This window comes from Nyctereutes procyonoides, unplaced genomic scaffold, assembly GCF_905146905.1.
Source record: "Nyctereutes procyonoides isolate TBG_1078 unplaced genomic scaffold, NYPRO_anot_genome, whole genome shotgun sequence".
Lineage (NCBI taxonomy): Eukaryota > Metazoa > Chordata > Mammalia > Carnivora > Canidae > Nyctereutes > Nyctereutes procyonoides.
This window is the reverse complement of record NW_026575142.1, coordinates 11,454,062-11,478,600: the sequence shown is the minus strand read 5'-3', so window position 1 is coordinate 11,478,600 and position 24,539 is coordinate 11,454,062. Positions and strand designations below refer to the sequence as shown.

The window sequence follows — 24,539 nt, the reverse complement described above, 5'->3', positions numbered from 1 at the left end:
AAAGGAAGAGCAAGTGAAACCCAAGATAGAATTTAAAAACAAGTAAATAGGGATCCCTGGGTGGCGCAGCGGTTTGGCGCCTGCCTTTGGCCCAGGGCGCGATCCTGGAGACCGGGGATCGAATCCCACATCGGGCTCCCGGTGCATGGAGCCTGCTTCTCCCTCTGCCTGTGTCTCTGCCTCTCTCTCTCTCTCACTGTGTGCCTATCATGAATAAAAAATAAATAAAAATAAAAATAAATAAAAACAAGTAAATAAAGAGTATAAATTAATAAAATAGAAAATACAAAACTAATAGAGAAAATCTGGTTCTTTTGAGAACATCAAAACTGATAAACCTCTAGACAGACTAATTAGGAAAAAAAGAGAAGATACAAAATACTAATATCAGGAACGAGAGAAATGGCATAAATCTAAATTGTAGATAATAAAAGGATAATAAAAGCATATTATGAATAATTTTATGCCAATAAATTCAAAAGTTACATGAAATAGACAAATCCTTTGAAACACTACCAAATTATCATAGATCACTCAACTAGAAATAAGTATTCAATATGCTAAAATTGTATTAAGAATTTTTATATCTATGTTTCTGAGAGATAAGTGTAGATTTTCTTCAACTAAATTTTTAGTTAAAAAAAAAAAAAAAAAACCAAACACCTTCCACAATGAAAACACCAGACCTCGATGCTTCACCCTGTAAATTCTACCAAATATTTAAGGAAGAAATATAAATTCTATACAAAATTTTCTATAAAACTGAAGATGAGAGAATATTTTCCTATATCTTTGATACCAAAACCAGACAAAGATTTTATAAGAAAAAATAATATTATAGACCAACATCTCTAAGGAACATTGATGCAAACAATATTTTTTGATGTAAACATTTTTAACAAACTTTTAGCAAATCAAACCCAACTATATATATAAAAAATAAAACATCACTACTAAGTCAGATTTATCCCAGGAAAGCAAGGTAGTCTAACATTTAAAAAATCTGTCAATGTATTTCACTACATTAACAGATGTTAAAACAAAAAATAAAACCTCATATGAGCATCTCAATAGATGCAGAAAAACCATCTAATAAAACTCATCATCCATTATCGATAAAAATCTTCAGCTAACTAGAAATTGAAGGGTACTCCCTCAAAGTGATAAAAGCTATCTATATAAAATAAAACACCAACAAAAAAACTGTACAGCTAATACCACGCTGAATGGTGAAGAGATAACTGCTTTCCTCCTAAGATCAGCAATAAGGAAGAATGTCTGCTTTTGCCACTTCTTTTAAGGATTTTTTAAAAAAATATTTTATTTATTTATTCATGAGAGACACAGGCTGAGGGGGAAGCAGGCTCCATGCAAGGAGCCCTACGTGGGACTCGATCCTGGATCCAGGATCACGCCCTGAGACACTCAACTGCTGAGCCACCCAGGCATCTCAAGGATTTTATTTTTAAATAATCTCTACACCCAATGTGTGGCTTGAATTTACAACCCCAAAATCAAGAGTTGCATGCTCCATCAACTGAGCTAGCCAGGCTCCCCTGCTTTTGCCACTTCTATTCAACATTGTACAAAAGGTTCTAGCTTGTATAATAAGCAAGAATAAGAAATAAAAGGAACCCAGATTAGAAAAGGAGAATTATCTTCATTCACAATGTTGATACCCTATGGAAAATACTATCGAATCTATTAAAAAACTCATAAAACTAGAGGGCACCTGGGTGGCTCAGTGGGTAAACATCTGCCTTTGGCTCAGGTAGTGATCCTGGGGTCATAGGATCAAGTCCCACATTGGGGTCCCTGAGGGGACCCTGCTTCTCCCTCTGCCTCTCCCTCTGTGTCTCTCCTGAATAAATAAATAAAATCTTAAAAAAAAAACTAATAAAACTAATAAGGTCTAGCAAGATCATAGAAGGCCAATATACAAAAAGCAACTGCATTTCTATGTATATTAGCAATGAACAACTGTAGGTAGTAAAACAAAGCCATTCTGAGCCGTTTAGGCTCAAAAATTGGAAATAATTACATATACATTTATCCAAAAAAAAAGTGCAAAACCTGTATACTGCATACTACAAAATGTTGCTGAGAAAAACTGAAGATCTAAACAGATATACTGTTTTATTATATAAAACACTGTTTTATATAATATTATATAAAAAAAACTGTGTTTATTATATAAACACAGCAGTATCAGAAGAAACAAATGGAGAGTGGAAGAATAATCTAGTTTTAATTAATGACTTACATTATATAAAAACATTAATAAAAATAAAAAGTTATGAATTGTGAGAACTGTTTGTAGGATATACTCTGAATGAAGAGACAACACAGAAGGCAGCATTGAAAAGAAAGTGAGAGAATAAAATACGTGATGTTTGCCTTTGTAAAGCAAGGCAGGATGAACATAAGCATAAGATAGACAGCAATGAAGGTTCACATGGAGACCTCATAGAAGACTGCAACAAAATGAGGCCTTGCTGAAATAAGCCTTGCAGTATAAGGATACAAGGTTTTCAAAATGATTGTGACAAAAACTATAAAGTATTAAAGAATAGCTTTAGAGTAGCAATACTGTATTAATATTTTAAAGGCTAATAAAGAGATTTGCTTTGTAAATGGTCACAAACCTAAAGGTTGTTACTATCTGAAAAAGGGCAAATGATGTCAAAACTGTAGCAATTAACAAATGAAATTTAGGTTCTAGAATAAGTTCTTAGTGTAACAAATCAAGAACATTCGTCAGATTTCATCAGATAAGTTATTGGCTTACTTGTATTAACAATATTCGATCATTTATGATCAAAACATAAATTTGATTTCAGGCATTAAATTGTCATCTCTCAGTATCAAATTTTCAACTTGAATAAGTATGCCAAATAGTATCTTGAAAAAATTTAGGTCAAATTAACTTTTGCTGGAATATTTTACTTCTATATGTTTAAAATGAGTATGTCCATAAAGGAATCTGGATACATAAAACAACAGATTTCATAAAAATGTCTTAAATGCTGTACATACTAATAACTTTTAAAATAAAACATCTTCATATTTATGCTGTTATAGATAACAGCAATTAATACAAACATCAAGAGCAATCATTGTAGGAATACTGGTCATTTTTACACAGCTTGGCAAATTATCAAGTACCTGCTGGTTATTAATTTTCAAACATATGGGAGCCCTGTGGTAATACACATTAAATTGATTCTCTTCCACAAATATGGCATAATGAAAAATGAATTATTAATCTTCTCTATAAGAAATCATTTAACTCATTCATATTTTTGGCAATGTACAACTTAAATAGTCTTCTACATGGAAAGTGAATTAAAAACTTAAGCAAAATATGTTTTATTTACATAATCATGAAATTTAGGCTATTGTTCCCTCTATAACCCTATTCTTATATGTGCAATACAATTTTTATTACTTTATACAAGTTGCTAAACTTTTATTTTCTTAAAATTTAGATACACAAATGTATATAATTCATGTATTCTCACAAAAAAGTTCTTTCATTAAACAACTAAGAACCTTATAAATCACAAGTATCTCAAATCAATCAAATAAAACAGACAAGGGATCCCTGGGTGGTGCAGCGGTTTGGCTCCTGCCTTTGGCCCAGGGCGCGATCCTGGAGACCCGGGATCGAATCCCACGTCAGGCTCCCGGTGCATGGAGCCTGCTTCTCCCTCTGCCTGTGTCTCTGCCTCTCTCTCTCTCTCTGTATGACTATCGTAAATAAATAAAAAAATTTAAAAAATAAAAATAAAAATAAATAAAACAGACAAATAATTCTCAATTTAATTTTTCTCAACTTCACAAATTATATGGCTTCCTTAAATGATATCGTTTTATGTCAATTTTAGAAGTATTTTTTCAATAACTACCTTTAAAGTTATGATTTATATACATTTCATTTGTAGCCAGCTTTCATTTGTTTATAAATTATCAGTTTTCTAGTTTCCTAAAATCTAATGTCCCCCCCCCCCTTTTTTTTTGAAAGAAAAGGAGGGAAAAAAACTAGTGTCATAATAACATTTAGATTGCCTTTATTGTATAAGTGCCCTGAATACCTGGTATCAACCACTGACTAGCCTCAAAATCATTATAAATTATATGTTAGTAATTAGTCATGAATTACCAAAGTGATTTAAATTAGAATTAAATATCCTAAGATAAGATAAATAATTTATTATCATATTCAAGAATCTGACATGGAAATTTACACAAAATAATGTAATCTGCTGAAGCAGTAGACTTCACTGTGGGTGTTCCATCACAGTCCAAAAGAAAGCTGCAGGGTAATATAATCTATTATACTCCACAAACGGGGTCTTCCCCTAGAGATCTACCACACTGAAAAAGAGAATCCAAAGAAATGAAATAGAAAAGGCAATATGTTAATTTAATAGAACTTGATGCTAAAGTACCTGTCAGAAAATACTAAGGTTCAATGGTTTAATAAAAGAAAAAATCTACCAGCTCATATTAACAATAATAGTATTATACACCACAATGCAGAAATAGTCTTCCTGGAATATGTTGTCATGTTTAAAAATATACGTGGAAAAAAAATAAAAATAAAATAAATAAAAATATATGTGAAGAGTTTAGCAAAAAGCATGAATATATTCCAAAAGTGTTCTCTTCTATCCCATTTTATATAAATCTGGAGCTATTCTAAAGCTGAATATAAAAAGATATGCTATACTGTTGACTATGGACTACTACAAAGTTTTATTGCCTTTAAACAAAGAAGCCATAACAGTTAAATGAGCTCAAGAAATAGGTTTCAGTATCACAAGGTGCCAGCTGTAAAGAGTTATGGCTAATTGAATATGGAACTCCTGCTTAATCAGATAACTGCTCTGCTATTTCCAAATGAAATGCCATTTCCATACTGCCTGAAAATGGCCCGTTTTATTGGTAACCAGAGAAAACAATATAAACTGTAAATAACATTAAGTGCTCTGTTTACCCATTCCAGGCACTGAAGTAGCAGGGGATCCAAGACGTCTTGGTAACACATTTGATGATAGGGCTGGAGTAACAGTTCTTTCAGGGGGTCCACCAGGGGCTGAACTGTCCTTTGGTGGTCCAGGAGATACTGGAACTTGCGGAGGAGGGCCCTGGCTAGAGCTTGCTGGTGTTGGAGAAAGGTTTCTCTGAACTGTAGTTCGCTGACGAATCTCTGAGAATAACAATTAAAAAGAGCATTTTTTATTTAATATCCATATTAGCCAATACCACAAAATGACTCACATTTAATAAAGTTTTGTGGCACCAGAAAGCATCTGTAGGGTCAAAACTTCTTGTAATAAGAAATTTATAAAATGTAACACTGAGAACTGACTATAACAGGGTACTTACTCCATTTCTGACCCTACATTTCCAACTGCATATATTTACACAAAATCCTTGATTTAAGTCTATCTACAGATATCACTTTTCAAAATAAATACAAATAAAATAAAATCATCACCCAATTATGTGTCCTGTCTTTTTACATTAATTCTTCCTAATTTATGATAAAGGAAAGTAAGTTTATCAGAATTAGTGAAAACTGATGAAAATGGCAGACTTGTTTTTTCAAGATAATGAGTGAATAAGTATATTCTGGAATTATCAAATGATTTATGAAGTACTTAATCTAAGTAGTCATAGAAATGCTGAAAAAGTACTCTTTACTATTAGGAACTACTCCTAATCTCCTTTATACTATTACTGTCTCTTTGGTAATTTTTTTCCCCCAATGCATTCAATAAAGGAAAACTTCCTCTCTGTATAAACAGTTATCATTATAAATAAATCTTATCTTTTAGTTGCAGAAATTACAAGATTTTCTCTAACAGGGGCTGGTAAATGTGCCAAATCAGGCTCCTGCCCCTTTTTGTAGTTTTATTTAAAACACAATGCTCTTTTGTTTACATATTGTCTATAGCTCCTTTAGAAAAGCTGAGCATTTGCAAGAGATCACATGGCTGTCAGAGCCATTTACTATATTTACTATCTTGCCCTTTACAGAAAGTTTCATGATCTCCTAACTCCATAACACAAATGTAATGTTATCATTTCCCCTTCCCACCAATATCTTACTTGAATGTTGATGGTAAGATCTCAAGTAAAGAGGTGCTTATAGCTTTTTAATTCTACGTATCACCTTAAATTATCACAAATCCTCCAAACAGTAGGCGGAAACTCAAGAAATTAAATTTTAATTGGCATGACTGGTAAAAATGCATACTTCCAGAAGCAAAATATTTTAAATTTGGACTCCATTTGACAGCTAAAAGATTTTCATGAAGAGTTCACTGAAACTAAAAGTACACCTCTAGCATCAGGTTTCAGTTCATTACAATCTAGCAGAAACTTCTTTAGAATCCTGGCTGTAACTTATAGCATTATTTGACCTCAGATGGGTTAACTTCACTAAACCTCTTTTCTTTATCTGCAAATTTAGGATAATAATATTAATTCACAGAATTGTTATAAGGATTAAATGATATCTGTATTGATAGCCCACATTTATCAAATGCATAATATTTCAGATGACACTGTTTTCACACAAAGTATTTTCAAATGACCCGTTAGTGAACTGTAATTACTGAAACCAAGTAATTTTCCTCTGGGTTTTAATTGTCTCTAACCTGGCCACTGAAATAATAAATTAAAAACAGATCATCATTATATAACTGGAACTGTCTTTGTATCTTGCTATTTTCCATGCAGTTTATTTAGAAATTTTCAGATTTTACCTGGACTAATTGTAACCTACTATCTCCTGCAAATTAGCTGGTTACTTATCTTTTACTCACAAGGAACATCTCAAAAGGTGGTTGGTTACACACAGGGAAAGCCATGAAATGCTGCAAAAGGTATTGAGGGGTGTCTGGCTGGCTCAGTTGGTAAAGCATGCAACTCAATCTCAGAATTGGGAGTTGAAGCCCCACATTGGGTGTGGAGCACGTGATGTGATGAGCACTGGGTATTATATGCAAATGATGAATTATTGAACACTGTATCTGAAACTAATGATGTACTATATGCTGGTTAATTGAATTTAAATTTTAAAAATGCTGCAAAAGGTATTAAGATCAATGTAATTATATTAAGATTGGTCATTTAAATTAATTTTTACAAAACAAGATATCAAATACTATAAGTCATTTTTTAGCCAATTTTCAGGTAAAACATAATTTTAAAAAATGACATTTTTCTTCCAGATAAATAAAAGTTTAACATGTATCAGACTGTATTAAAAGTAGTTATTACTCTTTCACTTCTTAAAAACAGACTTGAAACTGCTTCCTCTGAATGTGCATCTACTTTGCAACAATTAACTCAAGTACCATTTTAACATACATCACTCATGAACCACTAAAAGCTGAGGTCTATAACTAGCTAGGTTAACAAAGGACACCACATCTAGCATTCCATAAAAGAGATTTGGCTTAAAAATTTCTAAATCTGTATTTAGACAGAAAATGGGACGCCCAGGTGGCTCAGTGGTTGAGCACATCTGCCTTCAGCTCAGGAAGTGATCCTAGAGTCCCAGGATCAAGTCCCACATTGGGCTCCCTGCATGGAGCATCCCTCTGCATATGTCTCTGTCTCTCTCATGAATAAATAAATAAAATCTTTTAAAATATATAAATAAATAAATTTAGGCAGAAAAAAAGGAGAAAATTATATAAGGGTGAGGAAAGGAAGGAAAGTTTCATCATTTTCAAAGGAAAAGCAGGTAACAAAATTACAATATCAATAGATGAAAATAGCTAGCAACAACATCAAATCTATATTTGGTAAGGTGTTATGAAATATTCTGGTAGTCTCAATTTAAAATATCTAAGATTTTAAAAACCAATAAATAAATAAAATAAAACATCTAAGATTTCTCTACTTTTAGTTACTTGTCATTCACGAATGCTTTGTATTACTCTAAAAAGTTTCTGGTATTCAATAAAGTATTATATTGGTTATATTTAACATTTCCTGCATTTAAATGTAAAATACCATCCCACAAAAAAAGATTTACCAAGCATTTAACATCAATCTGGTAAAGAATCATAAGTTTTCCATAAGTTCAATTCTTGAACTAGAGGATTTTTCAAAATCCTTATCAGTGATCAGTCACTAATTCAATAAAAAAATCACACCACGTATGAGTACATATCTATATTTTTAAATTCAAAATGAAGGAAACAGAATCTAAATGAGATTTAAAAAAACTTCTATATTACAATAAACAAAGTTTAAAATAATAATAAAATGGCGCCTGGGTGGCTCAGTCAGTTAAAATAATGATAAAACAAGATAGTTGTTAAAAAGCATAGACTCTGCCTGAAGTCAGTCAGTCAGAGAAAGACAAATACCATATGATTTCACTCACATGTGGAATTTAAGAAACAAAACAGATGAACATGGAGAAAAAAAGAGGCAATCCATAAAACAGACTCTTAACTATAGAGAACAAACTAAGGGTTGATGGAGGGAGATGGGGGGATGGGTGATGGGGATTAAGGAGGGCACTTGTGATGAGCACAGGATGTTGTAAGTGATGAATCACTAAACTCTACACATGAAACTAATATTACACTACATGTTAACGGGTATTTAAATAAAAACTTGAAACTACAAAGAAAAAAAGCAGACTCTGGGATGAAGCTCTATTGATTTAAATTTCGGCTCCACTCTGTTTATTAGATGTGCATGCAGCCTTTTCTGAATTGATAACAAGTCTCAGTTCAGATTCCTTATAATAGGAATACTTACTTCTTAAAGTTGTTATAAAGATTAAATAAGACAAGCAACAAAAAGGGTTTAACCAAAGCACAGGTACTTACCAAGTACTTAATAAATAAAACCTACTAGAAATAGTTATTCAACTAAAGGCCAGAGATCACAATAAATCAAAAGCTAAGCAATCTAGAATTTCTAAAGCAAAAATTAAAAATGAGATATTAATGTACAATTAACTGTTTTCCTAAACATATTTGTGAGCTTACTAGTGTAAATTCACAATTCATGCAAAAACTTAAATCCATTAACTCTAGCTTGCTCTAAAATTCTTGAGACAAATGTTCTATAATACAAATAATTCTCTTGATATACTGGATTTTTAAATATCGACTGTTTACTTGAAGAGGGTTTTGTCTTCATTTTGGTATTAAGCTGTAGTGGGAAGAATAGTACACTATAGTTAGAAGACTTGGATTTTCATCCTAGCGGATACCACCAGTTCCTTATGCAAACTAAAGTCTTTTATCCACTCTGGGTTTCAAATTTCTTTAAAGAGTGTTGGCAAAACTACAAAGACAATCCTCATATTTTCCCTAGTATTGGTCAAAGTTTTTCTCAACATTATGTCCAGCTCTAAGCCTCATAAGACAAAGCATCAAGCAAAAGAAAAAGAAAAAGCATCAAGCAAAAGTCTTTGAATGATTCACATATACAAATGTGGAGATTCTTAAATTTAGGGTGTATTTGGCTCTTTATAAGTGATTATTAAATGTAGGTAAAAGAGGCATGCGATATCTTCAGGAGAGTTTCTATTTTTAAATTCATATAAATTCTGGTCTCAATTGTCTAAATTTATATGATTCCTTTAAATAATCAAAATAATAAAGACTATGCATCTTGCATCTCTTCTTTTTACTTTTAAAATTTTTTGAAGGTCTTTATTCACTGTATAATCTTCTACGTATCCTACTCATAATAAGCTACTTTAAATTCAGCCTCTGCCCTACTTCCCTAAGTAAATTTTCTCAATAGGTGGATTGCTTTTTAGTATCAAAATGACTCCATAACCTCTTCCCTCTCATAGAGGCAAAGCCTTGGGGAGGAAAGAAAGAAAGAAAGAGAGAGAAAAAGAAAGAAAAAACTTCCCCAACATTTCACTCCTCAATTTAACACAATTTGTTTTTCGTCCTCCTTCTTAGCTACCATAGTATCACTTACTGCTGAAGGCACCATTGTTTTGGTCACCACTAATGTTATAGCTACTCTTTATGAAATCCTTATTATCTGCTAGGAACTATAAGAGATGTTTAATGTGATTTTACTAATGTCATCTAATATTTAGACCAACTCTGAGGTAACTTCTATCATCAGTTTTCAAAAGAAACCAAAGCTCAGAAGCTAAATAACTTGCCAAAAGTCTCACAGTAAATAAGAGATGGACATAGGACACAAATCCCAGTTATTAGAACAATGTCCTCAACTCTGTTCAACCTCAGATTTGATGACCTCATTTGTCTTCTACTTGACCCTTTGTAGACTATGACAGCAGATGCCATCCCTACTACACTTCAACTTTCTAGATGCTAGTTTAGTTCTGCTTTCAAGTCTAAGCATTTCTTCTGTCTTTTTCCTGGGTTCCTCCTTTCTCCTATCCTTAAATCTCAATGTTCCCTGGGGTTTGGCCATAAATCTTACTCTATTTTCTTTTCCTGGGCAATTTCACTCAATTCCATGGTTTAAAGAACTATCATCTAGGGGATCCCTGGGTGGCTCAGAGGTTTAGCGCCTGCCTTTGGCCCAGGGCGCAGTCCTGGAGTCCCGGGATCGAGTCCCGCGTCGGGCTCCTGGCATGGAGCCTGCCTCTCTCTCTCTCTCTCTCTCTCTCTCTCTATGTCTATCATGAATAAATAAAATCTTAAAAAAAAGAACTATCATCTATACATCCCAATGATTCCTAATCTGTACCTATAACCTTAACCTTTTTCCTGATCTCCGTATAAAATAATCAATTACCTATAAACCATACCACCTGGATGTCACTTGACTCAACAAATCCACAAGCAAATCTATGATCTTCTATATAAACTTACCACTCCAATTCTTATGTTTCTTATCTTGCTGAAAACACTAACATCTGACCAGTTGCCAAAAACCTACATGATATCTAGACCCCTCCTCCCACTCTCCACTATCCAAATCTAATTGTCATCAAATCTTGTCATTCTACTCTTAAATCTTAATTATCTGTTAAATCACTCCTTTTTTGATTCCTTTGCCACAATTTTATGTAGTGCCAGCCTTTATTTCTTTTTTTGGATTAGATAATATCCTAATCAATCTGCTGTCCTCAGCCTTGCTCTCTCCAATCCATTCTCCATATTACCAAAAAAAAAAAAAAGTGCTATTTCTAAAATGCAAAGTCTCTGGTGGCTTTTCATGTTGCATATAAGATGAAGTCCCAAACTCCATAATGTTGCATGCAAAATTACCCTCCCTCACATAAACACTCCCTTGTTCAGACAGATAGCACTATATGCAGTCCCTCAGAGTACCACCTGGTTTCTCTCTTCTTATCTTTGCATGTGAAGTAGACCTGAAGAGTCCTTTCCCAATGTGTTCTCAAAGCAAATTGCTACTAGAATTTATAATGCATTATGATTTGTGCCTACCTTCATTGTGGTCCTTAGTGTGTTAAGATTATTTACATGTGTGTACTCTTTTGAACCAAGATCTCCTAAAGAAAAACTGCATCTTTGTAGCCCCAAGATTTGGCACGTAACCAGCATAGAATATGAACTTAATAAACATCCATGAAATAAATTCTTTCCTCTTGGATTTCAATATCAAATTTCCAACTACCTACTTAGATGGTGTAGTGGGCTCCCAAACATGTCCACACCCTCATACTCAGAGCCTATAAATGTTATGCTACATGCAAAGGAAATTAAGGCTGCAGCTAGAATTAAGATTGTTAATCAGCTTAATTTCTGTTGCCTACTACATTTCAGCCTAACTTCAGACCATACAAACAAGCCACCTTTGAGCAGAAAATATGCTAGTCATATATACCACTTGCCAGCCTTTAGTTTACTCTTTTGTTGTCCTATTTTTTAAATTAAGAATACATTTTGCTTATATTATTTATAAACAAATAATCCAAATTAAAAATGGGCAGAGGACCTGAGTAGACGTTTTTCCAAAGAAGACATACAGATGGCCAAGAGACACATGAAAAGAAACTCACTATCACTAATTATCAGGGAAATGAATATCAACACCACAACGAGAGATCACCTCACACTAGTCAAAATGGCTAGTATCAAAGACAAGATATAACAAGTGTTGGCAAGGATGTGGAAGAAAGGGAACCCTAGAAAACTGTTGGTAGGAATGTAAATTGGTTCAGTCACTATGGAAAACAGTATGGAAGTTCCTCAAAAAAATAAAAGTAGAAATACCACACAACGTCCACTTCTGAGTATTTACTAGGAAAAAAACAAACACACCAATTTTCTGAAAAGTTATATGCATCCTTATGTTCAATGTATCATTATTTACAGTAGACAAGATATAAAAGAAACCTAAGTGTCCATCAACAGATGAATGAATCAATATGTGATATAGATAGATAGATATACCCCCACACACACATATACATACAATGGAATATTACTCAGCCATCAAAGGGATGAGATCTTGCCCTTTGCAATAACATGGATGGACCTAGAGGGTATTATACTAAGCGAAATAAGTCAGATGGAAAAAGACAAGTTACCATATGATTTCACTTATATGTGGAATCTAAAAAAAAAAACAAACAAAAAAAAGAAAAACCAAAATAAAAAAATACTCATAAATACAGAGAACAAAGTGGTGGTTGCCATAAAGGGGGCTAGAATAGAGGGATGGGTAACATAGGTGAAGGGGATTAAGAGACACAAATTTACAATTAGAAAACAAATAAGTCACTGGGATGAAAAGTATACCATAGGGAATATAGTCAACAATATTGCAATAACTTTGTATGGTGACAGATGGTAACTACACTTAGCTTGGAGAGTCTTTTATAATGCACACAATTGTCAAATCACTATGTTGCTTGCCTAAAACTAATTTAATGTTGTATGTCAATTATACTTCAATTAAAAAAAAGAATATGTTTTGCTTTATAGTTCTTTATCTCAACATTTACATTTTTTCACCACCTTCATGATTTATTTCTACTTTAACTGCCTCCTATCTCTTTCAGTTTTAAACAACCTACACCTTGCAGTTCACCAAGGTCCCATTTGGTAAATTACTACTTTACAACATTTAACAAAATTCATTCATTCTAAAAAAAGTTTTATTTTCTTCAGCTCAACACATTTATTAAGTAACCACTATGAGCAAAGCACTAATGAATGGAATGCAGAATTGCATATAGAGGTGGCAAGCAAAGATAAAACAAAATCATGAAACACCAGGTAAGTGCCATAAAAAAAGGAAGCCAACAAAGTACCATGGAGGGTCCAAACATAGAGCGATTAAAGTCAGCGATGGAATGAAGGAAGGGTTCACAGTAATGGTGGTATTTAAGATGAATATTGAAAAATGGATGGGGATCTAAACGCCTTTGTTTCTGTATTAAGGTACATGTAGCAGTTTTATAATACAGGTCTAAAATTCTTTGATTTGCCTCCCATCAAATGGGGTTGGGAGGATGTCTATGTCTTCTCCCTTGAATCTGTGCTCTGTTACTGTTTGACCAAGAAAATGTAAGGGCCTCAGTTTTCCAACCACTGTCGCTTGGGCTTCTTGCTCTTAGAACTCAGACACCATGGTGGAGCAAGTCCAAGTGACCCCATGAGAGAAGTCTATGTGGAGAGTAACTAAGTGCTAGCACCAACTTGTCAGGCATGTTTGTAAGCCATCTTGGTAGTAGATCTTCCAGCTCCAACAGATGTGAGGCAGAGATAAGCAGTCTCTGCCAAACCTTGCCAACACTGCAAATTCATGAGCAAAACAAATTAATATTGTTCTAAGCCACTAAGTTTTGGGGTGGTTTGTTATACAACAGATGATTTTAACAGTATAGATATGACACTTAAGAACACCCAAGAATGAGCTTACTGTTTTACAAGTGTTTTCCAGATTTTCTTAATCAAACCTACATCCCAAAAAACAGCAAAATATGGAGTATCATTCCCTCTGCTGTCAAGATCAAAAAGATTAGTGATTTCTACTTTAATCTTCCAAATATACCATGGAACACAAGTGAGTAAACTCTAAAAACCTACTTAAGAAGCTATAATCCATTTTCTAGAGCCATTAAAATTTTCTGCAGTACTTATTGATTTCAAATTTAGCTGTGGCAGGATACAATTGACTTTTCTTTTGTTAATTTCATTAGTAGAGATGCAGGGTTATGTACAAAAGTAAAAAAGAATGCATATGTAGCTTCCTTTTGAAACAAATATAGGGAAGTCTGTTAAGGATTTATAGTCATAACCCAATTCTAGGACCTTGCCATTAAGGATAACTGCAGCCTTTCCAAGTTCAAGCATCCCACTCTGAAAACAGTTATCTTTCCAGATTAATTCCTCTATTATTCTTTCAACTCCAAGAGGATCTATAATCCATTAGTTATTAAAGGAGTCAGCAAACTTTTTTTTATAAAGGGTTACACAGTAAATATTTTAGGCTTTGCAGACCAGATACAGTTTCTCTTGCATATTTTTATTCTTCTAATTTTTTTAAATTTTTTTTTATTTTTACTTTATGATAGTCACAGAGAGAGAGAGAGAGAGGCAGAGACACAGGCAGAGGGAGAAGCAGGCTCCATGCACCAGGAACCCGATATGGGATTCGATCCCGGGTCTCCAGGATCACGCCCTGGGCCAAAGGCAGGCGCCAAACCGCTGCGCCACCCAGGGATCCCTTCTTCTAATTTTCTTGGAACACTTTAAAAATGTAAAACCAATTCTAAGGTCAAGAGCTATATAAAACGGATCTTGTAGTTTGCAGACTTCTATATTAATACTACCAACATCTTTGTCCTCCACTCATGTCCTTATTTCCCTCATGATCATCTTAGATTCTATATACATTGTTATAATCACTACCTTGCAAACACTTTCACTTCCCGTGCACCTTAACCATTTTATTTAATCCATTAGGTAAAACCCCATCCCTGGTTAAAACCAACTCTCTTCCTACTTCATAGCTGTACCCATACAGCTAACCACAACTAGAAAACATGCACAATCATATTTTAAATTGATGACTGTCAATTTTAATTTATTTGCTTACTTTTAAGTAGGCTCCATGCCCAGCGTGGAGCCCAATGTGGGGCTTGAACTCATGACCTCGAGATTAAGATCTGAGCTGAAGCCAAAAGTCGGATGCTTAACAAATTGAACCCTCTGGGCATTCCAAATTTATGACTGTTAACTTTAAGTGGGCATTAGCATCCCCTGGCATTCCTACATTTTCCTAATCCATTTGCTCTCTCACATCCCTAGAGATTTATTTTATGCATTCTCTTCAGGCCCCCAACAAAATCTTCCCCATTCTCACTCTCATTAAGAATATAAATACAATCAAAAGACAATTCCCACCAATTACCTGTATCTGTCCATGTTCTCTGTCTTCACTCCTTACTATTGACAAACTATGCACAGTCCCATCAAAAGCTAACTTCCACACTTGTACACCAAATCCCATCCCTTCTTGCCAAACTGATGGACAGTTTTCCATCAATTACATTCACTCTCTCCATCATCCATTATTCTGTGTCCTCCAGGCCACTCCCAGTAGCATACAAACATGTTATTTCTTTCATACAGCATATTCACCCACATACACATAATGCTTCCCTGTCTAGCTACCCATTTTTCTACTCCCCTTATTCAAGAGTCTCTTCTGTCTCCAACTTCTCTACTCCCCTATTTTCTTAAGCCCACTCTAATCAGGCTCTTGCCCTCATTCCTCCACCAAAACTATTATTTTCAAGGTCACTATGGGCCTCAACATTGTTAAAAATCAATGTTCAATTCTCAACTCTCAACTTACGTAGCACTATTTCTCACAGTGATCACACCTTGAAATACTTTCTTTAGTTAGCATTCAGGACTCCACATTCTCCTGGGTTTCCTCTAACTGACCACTTCTCAGTGTCTCCTTATGGTTTCTCATTACTCCTGACATCTTAAGGTTAGAGTGCCCCAGGGCAGGCTTGGTCCTTTTCTCTTTTTTCTCCACATTTACATCTTTGGTAATCTCAAATAGTCTCACAGTTTTGATACCATCCACATATTGATGATACCCAGATTTATATCTTCAACCTAGATATTTCCTTTTTGCCAGACGTATATTCTATTGCCTCCTTAAAATCTCTACTTGAATGTCTGGCATCTCAAATGTACATGTCCAAAATCAAACCCAGTTCTTCATATCACCTCAAACTTTCCCTTTTCCCCAAAAAGTGCTCCTCTTGCAATTTCTAACATCTTAGTAAATGGGAACTCCATCTTCCCAATTACTCAGGCCAAAATCCTATGTTCTCTGATCCTTCCTTCTCTTACCCCATATCCAACCCATCAGGAAATCTTTTGGGTTCTAACTTCAAAATATATGCAGAATCTGACTGCTTCTTAAACCACTTCCACTGTTACTGAACCAAGGTCCAAGCCAACATCAATGCTTTCCTAGACTACTAGAGTAGGTTCCCAAGTAGTCTCCCTGCTTCTACCATTGCTCCCTTTACAGCCTCAACAAAGTAACCCTCCGATTATTTTATTTGAGATTTTACTATTTATTCATGAGAGACAGACAGAGAGAGAGAGAGAGGCAGAGACACAGGCAAAGGGAGAAGCAGGCTCCATGCAGGGAGCTCAATGTGGCACTCAATCCCAGGACTCCAGGATCACGCCCTGAGCCGAAGGCAGATACTCAACCACTGAGCCACCCAGGCATCCCTAACCTTCCAATTAAAACATAGTACAGATCATGTCAATCTTCTGCTCAAAACAAAAAACAAAAATTTTTAAAAAGTGAAAACTGAAATTCTTAAAATGGTCTACATTCCCTAAGGCCATACAAGGTATGATCCTTTCTTTCCTCTCTTACTGCCCCTTCTACTAGTCCTCCCTTTGTTCAATCCAGTGCAGCCATACTGGTCTTGTTATTTCCAGAGCAATCTGGGTATGCTCTCTACTCAGTCTCTGCACTTGCCAATTCTTCTGTCTACAATGTTCTCCCCTTCAGATATTTGCATGGCTCATTCCCTCACTTCTTTCATACCTTTAATCAAATGTCAACTTACCAATGTGGCCTTCCCTGATAAACCTTATTTAAAACTTCAACCCACCCTTACTCAAGGCATTCCCTATTCACCGTTATTTACTTTCTCTAACATATATATATATATATATATGTTATTTCTAACAAATATATATATATATATATATTTCTCTCTCTCACACACACACACACGTATGCACACATACAAAGTTTTTTGTCTGTTTTGTTCCCTACTATGTTCCTAGGGCCTAAAACAATGCCTAGCAGAGAGCATACACTTAAGTAAACATTTATTGAAAAAACAGAAAAAAATAAAAAACAAATCCGAGATTAGTACACAGAAGTCAGATTTATTCCTGCATGCCAATTAAAACTTTGAAAAGAAATGTAATTTCTTACCAACCCCAAATATCTCAATTTCTTTATTCTATAGAATCTATTCAGAAAATTCCACTGGCAAATACCTTTTTTCATTAAATCCAAACTTTATTATTTTTTTTTAAAAGCTTGGCATGGAGCCCAACACAGAGCTTGAACTCAGAACCCTGAAATCAAGACCCAAGCTGAGACCAAGAGTCAGATGCTTAACCAACTAAGCCACACAGGTGCCCCAAATTTCTTCAATTTACTAAGGACAAAGCTTTCCCATCTCTTAGTCTATGATTCTTCCAGAACTAGAATAAATGCTATGCACCTAAGCACCATATCATTCTACTAAATGTAAATATGTATATATACACATATATCTACTTTTATGTTTTTATTCCTTCATACTAAATGATAACACAGATTTTCTAAGACTAAGCACCCACCGATAAAAATTCTTTAAAAAGAATTTAAGAAGAAAAAATTATTTAAAAAGGAGTCAGGACTACACTGTAAAGATCAATGAAAAACGAGGAGTCTGGGAAACTGGCACAGCCAAAAAAGTCTAAGAAGACATGTCAACTAAATGTAAGGTGGTGTCCTGGATGAGATACTGAAGCAGAAAAAGGACATAAAATTAAAGAAAAAAAAAAACTACGGAAATGGGTGCCTGGGTGGCTCAGTGGTTGAGCATCTGCCTTTGGCTCCGGTCATGATCCTGGGGTCCTATGATCAAGTCCCACATCCAGCTCCCGGCAGGGAGCCTGTTTCTCCCTTTGCTTATGTCTCTGCCTCTATCTGTGTGTCTCTCATGAATGAATGAATGAATGAATCAATCAATCAATCAATCTTAAAAGGAAAAAAAAAAACCTAAGGAAATCTGAATAAACTGGACTTTAAGTTAATAACAGTGAATCGATATTGGTTCATTAATTTTACCAAATGTTAATGTAAGATTTTAACAGAGGATACTTGGTACAAGGTTATATGGGAATTCTTTGTACTAGCTTTGCAATTTTTCTGTAAATCTAAAAATATTCTAAAAGATTAACTTTATTAAAAAAGAAGAGATGGTCAGGTTAGTATTATCTCCAGTACATATTATACTCCTTTTAGTAATAAACTTAAGCAAATCGATGAATACTATTTTCAAATTTTATAATCAATATCAATGTAATATATCATTAACACTACATAATAAAAAATAAAAGATATCTTCTACACATGATTCACAGTTCTGGTTCAGCAATCAAGTAAGAGAGTTATTGAAATAAGAACATATATATTTTTTACTAGCTTTCTTGCATGAGATATACATATACACACACATATATATATTTAGTACCTTTTTCCCCTTTCTATTTCAGTTCAGAAACAAGTAAAAGACAAGAAAAAAAGGAAAAGAGAGGGAGAGAAGAGAAAGAGGGGAAGGAAGGAAAGAATGAACAATGGTTCAAGCAAAGACATAAATATTTGACTAAACTCACAGGAATGCAGAACTTAAACATTAGTAGAATGTATGACTAAGTCACCTACAAAATGAAAGGAACCTAAAAGAGATCTGAAAAGACTAAACAACAAAACTCAATTATAACTCTCAAAAAGGAGAATGAAGTTGAGATATAGTTTAGAATTTTTTAAAATAAGGAAAAAATTCCAAACAGCAATTAATTACTACAGACCTAGAAGAACTAGTAATACTAGAATAGGACACTCCAGAAGAAATTTTTTTTGTATATTTTTTATTGGAGTTTGATTTGCCAATATATAGTATAACACCCAGTGCTCATCCCATCAAGTGCCCCCCTCAATGCCCATAATCTAGTCACCCCCTCCCTCCACTCACCTCCCCTTCCATTACCCCTTGTTCGTTTCCCAGACTTAGAGTCTCTCATATCAGAAGAAATATTTTTTAAAGAAAAAAAAAAGCTTATAAGCTTAAGGTCAAAAACCATATTATATTCATCTCTGTATTCCCCATGGCGTTTACACTTAAGAATTATTTAACACGTTCTTTTAAACGAATAGCTCATTTACAGTATAGCTAAGAGTTAATTCTCCCTAAAAGGATATCCAAAAGCAATGCCACAAGGATCAAGAGCAGAGAGACCAGCAATGGTTTTTCTATAACTACAATACGACATCAGAAGGAAAAAATGTATATGGATTTCAAAAACTTCTAAGGAAAAATGAATTTAAATTCTTCAAGGAAATGATGTTGCCTAAATATTAATAAGTACTTAAGAATGTCAGTAAAGAGGTCATACTTTTCTTTTTTTTACTGAAAGAACAGATTTTTAAGTAACAGCAACTGCTTTCCACAAAATATCACATTAAAAAATATTATTTCCTAAAGTTATTTAAAAAGTATTTTTGAAAAGTTAGTGCCAGTTATACAAAATACTGTAAAAATGATAGAAACCTGGCCTATAGACCAAACACTCTTTTAAAAATTACTAAAAAGAAGTATAAATTGTAAAAAACTTAAATCGGCTATGAAGGCAGGAGTTCAGTGCAAGTATCTATGCCTAATTTATTTTAATCATATGTAAACTTTTACACTCATCAAAACATCAGGCTTATATTTTTATAAACCAAATCCTACTTAACTGACTGAGCCACTGAGGTGCCCCGTAAGAATTTTCATAAGGTATTCTAAAAGATCCTTATTTGAACAGGGGAAAAAAACTTATAAAATACTGTTGAAATTATTTTAATTTCAAAAGCTTAAAACCAATTATATATTTAATCTCAATGGATAATATCTTTTACTTATCAACATATTCCTGAAAAATCAAAATGAAATTAATTTATTGCCATCCACTCCAAGTCATAACTCATATTACCAAATATAAATTAACATAAAAGCATTCTACATAAGTTTTTACACACCTCTATCACACTTTTGAACTCACTTGGATAAATATGGATCTTTCCAACAGCAGCAGCAGTTTCTACAAAGTTATTTACCTTGTCCAGGTCTTGCAGTTACAGCTGCTCCAGCAGATGGCGGCTCAAACTCCTGTCAATTACAATAATGTTATTACAGTGACCTACTACAATGCACTATTTATAAATAGCACTGATATAACAGTCTTACCTTTGCTTTCTTTGAGTCTGGATCAAACCTTTCAAGAATTAATTTAGCCGTTTTATAAGTTTCTTTTTCCATGACTTCTTCAAGCTACGAACAAAAATTTCCATAAATTGTCACACTTGAAAACATACACACTACTTATTTTTATAAGTCCTATTCCAAAAGTGTTCAAGTACAATGGTTAAAATAAACAGCATATAATATATCCAGACAGCATCAAATACTTCCTACATTCAAATAATTAAAATCCAGATTTTAAAATGGCTTCTAACCCCTAATATGTTACTTGTATTTAACAGCTTTACTGCAAGGAAATACCAAATACTGCTAATTGTTTACATATAATGAGGAGAATAATTACATGCACCAACTTCAATAATGGAATGTGCAAAAATCTATCAGCCATCATTATTGGAAGTTATTAGACATGACAAGCAAATGACAGGCAATTCCTCAGATTTATTTCCTCATAGCACTTAATGCTATTAATTTAAAGAAGGTCGTTAGCCAAGAGCTTTACAAAATAAAATCTCTGTGCCAATTAACTGCTGTCAGCATCGATTTTAGATTATTTATTAGCAGAAGCAATTAGCTTGCTGCAAATGCAGTGAAAACTCACTAGCTGGGAGAACAGCCATGGAATTTGAACAAATGACTTTAAAAGCTGAAGCTCCCCCTTTTTTACTTAGATTCAAACAACTTTAGAGGGAAAAAAAAAACACAGTAAGAATTTAAGTAAAAATTTTACTGAGTTCTATACTCACACTAGGGACTGTAATTGAAACAGTTCATTGTTACAGCATTTTATTTACAATACACACAAGTCACTCTATGGCTAAATACAAGGTTTAATTTAAAAAGCAATAACTAGTAAAGTATCATTTTAGCAGTTATGGCCCAATATCAGAAAAAATTTAATTTTAGTACAAGGCAGTCATATTATGACAAATAGCTAATGTATAGAAGAAAATGCTTTGCAAAAATTGGAATGGGACCTTTTCCTTCTCAGTGACCACTGATAGCCACTTAGATTCATTAAATGTCATATTTATTCCAAAGGTCATTTATTTTAGAATACAACACAGAGCACATTTACCAAGTTAAGAATACAGTTAAAAATATGCTACCCAATCATGGTTAATGGATTCCTCATTAAAAACTCAATTCAACATTTAAGAAGCTAAGTACTTAGATGAATGATTTATTAACCTTGGTTTAGTGAAACTAAAACATTTTCCTAATTATTTCAAAATTATGATAAATTCTCTAAACAAACAGGTTTAATGTTCTGATGTAAAGGAAATGTTTGCAGTTCACTTTAGAGTTGAGAAAAAACTGGGAATCAAGATAGAAAGAGGACATGATACCATATATCCCTAAATCAACATAATCTACATGGAATATCAATGAACTACACCCCTGATCTCTACAAATTAATTTTTGATGTTTTAGGCCAACATTTAGCAATAGAACTTTACATAATGATGGAAATGGTTTATATGTTCTTAATACAGTAACCACTAAGCCATATATAACAAATGTTGCTTATGCAACTGAGGAATGGAATTGTAGTTTTATTCCATTTTAAACAATGTAATTCAAAAGATACATGGGGCTTTTGGCTACTGATGCGGACAGCACAGTTCTAGATGAAGAGGACTGCTAGGTTTAAAAAGATTAGATACAACTGTGATCTTTGAAACAACACACAAAACTCAAAATCAAAATGCCACTTCATCAAATGAATGTAATACCTGGTACATCATTCAGCAAATATTTATGTTTATATCTATGTTCATGTAAAGTATCTTCAATAAACTAAAGCACTAAAAGATGTAAACTATTCTCCTTTTCTAACAAAAATTTTTCACATAATAGCTTAACACACATGTATCCATCCATACATTTTAAGTGAATAACTTGTTTCAAATAGAGACATTCTGATAGTATAAAAAAAAAACGAACTTGAAACTCTGAAGTCAGAAAAAAAAATCTAGGTTCAAAGCACATCCCCATTCTTAATTACTTAAAAAGATTTTGAGCAATATCAGTGGCCTCAGTTTCTCTTTTTGTAAAGCAAATACACTAATATTTTCTTCATAGCACTGTTAGGTACTTAAATATAATAATGTAAAAGAAAGAATCTATAATAGTACCTAATACAATACATAATCTTTATTTAATATACTCAGATTATTCAGAATGGGTCTGAAAACAGCAGTGTTTCCAAATACCCAACATATTAATCCCAGGATTCAGGAATGAAAATTTGATACTCAGAATCCCCTAAAACACGTTACTCTGTTTTTCATAATATTTTTTATATGTTAAATAGTAATGAATGATATAACAACGAATGAACTGTTCTTCTGTGATACGTTATACTAAAAGTTTCTGAGCTTTTTATTTAAAAAACAAAATAATCATATTTCATTATGAATCAATATTTTGCAAAGATTACATATTTCAATAACATGTAAAAATTATTTCTACTTGATTGAGACATTCCATCATGGACAACACTAAAAGAAGGGAACATTAACACAGATGTCAGAAAAAAAATTTTAATTTTAAAAGGTAATCGTACAAATATTTAATATTTAAATTATCATTCTTAAAATTTTAAAACACACAAAGCATCAATTGTTCTATCCAATATTCTTCATCTTTGCTTCATGGCAAAAACTCTAGACGTAGAAAAATTTATTTTGTTATGTATTAACTTTGGTCAAATTATTAGAAGTGTGCCCCAAAGCATATTCAACTCAGAGCGGTAGGGTACATGTTGCATTATTTAAACTCATCTTTTTACAATGATGAAAATACTGTCTGCTTACCCTGATTTTGGTTCTACTGCTGAAATCAATACTGTTTTTACTAGTTCAGATTTTATATCATTTTCTGATTTCATACAGCAGTATTCCACAATAATAGTCCCATCTTTTCTCTCTGCATTTCTTCTGTTAAAGTATTTACAAAGATCTGGAGCCTAGAGTGAATATTCAAATACTAGAAAATGGCAGCAAACATTATTGGGTAATATAAAAATATAACATTTGAAACTTCTAGTGAGGTGAACAGCACTACACAGAATTACATGCTGAACTTGCTAATTTAAGGACTTTTTTGCTTCCAAAATTTATTTCATGTAATGTCATTAACAGGATTATACATAAAACATACCAAGAGTATAAGCTTATTATTACTTATTTGCAAAAAAATTTCACCATTAACAAGAGACAGGGCCCATAAAACATATGGCCACAAAAGCAAGACAGATTAATTAGATTGTAAGATTTCTCTACTACATGCTCCTGTCCTGCTCCCACAAATGTCCATATTAACCTAGAGCTCAGAATGTCAGCATTTCTTGCTCTTTCCTTCAACCAGCGTTAGTAGATTCCTTTGAACCAGTAACATTTTGTAGTTAATTGTTAAGCTATAATACTCAGAATTATAACACTTCTTCCCGTGTTCTAATATCTCAACTGATTTTTCTCAGGATTGATTGACTGACTGATGGATTTGATTTACTTATTCACGAGACACACAGAGAAAGGCAGAGACATAGGCAGAGGGAGAATCAGGCTCCCTGCAGGGAGCCCAATGCAGAGATTGGATCTCAGGACCCCAGGATCATGGCCTGAGCTAAAGGCAGATGCTCAACCAGTGAGACACCTAGGTGCCCTTCAGAATTTAGAAAAACATAAATTTCCTGAGAAATGCCAGAAAGGAATTGCCACGCAAAATACTCTCTTTAAGGTACACCTGGGTGCCATAGTCAGTTGAGGGACTGACTCTTGGTTTCTGCTCATGTCATGATCTCAGGGTTGTGAGATCCAGCCCGCCTCTGGAGCCTGCTGGAGATTCTCTCCCCTTCCTTTTCCTCCCTCCCACTCTGCTAGTCTGCCACTCCCCATCCCACCCCCACTCATGCATGCATGAGCACAGTTTCTCTCTCTCTAAAAAAAATTAATAAAATCTTTAAAAAATAAGAAATACTATGCTTGACAAAGTACAGCATTTTCATGAA

The 24,539-nt window shown here is 33.7% G+C and overlaps 1 protein-coding gene across 5 annotated transcripts in view; it reads right to left on the bottom strand.

Annotated features, from left to right (window-relative positions):
• Positions 1 to 24,539, bottom strand: part of LNPK (lunapark, ER junction formation factor) — a 93,499-nt gene that overhangs the window by 28,617 nt on the left and 40,343 nt on the right. For all 5 annotated transcript variants that reach the window (XM_055307950.1, XM_055307951.1, XM_055307952.1 and 2 more), the window contains exons 7-9: positions 20,510 to 20,593; positions 20,380 to 20,431; positions 5,000 to 5,212 (exon numbers count right to left, since the gene is read on the bottom strand). In XM_055307950.1, the coding sequence (XP_055163925.1) occupies positions 5,000 to 5,212; positions 20,380 to 20,431; positions 20,510 to 20,593 (349 nt within the window). The remainder of the gene's footprint in view (positions 1 to 4,999; positions 5,213 to 20,379; positions 20,432 to 20,509; positions 20,594 to 24,539) is intronic.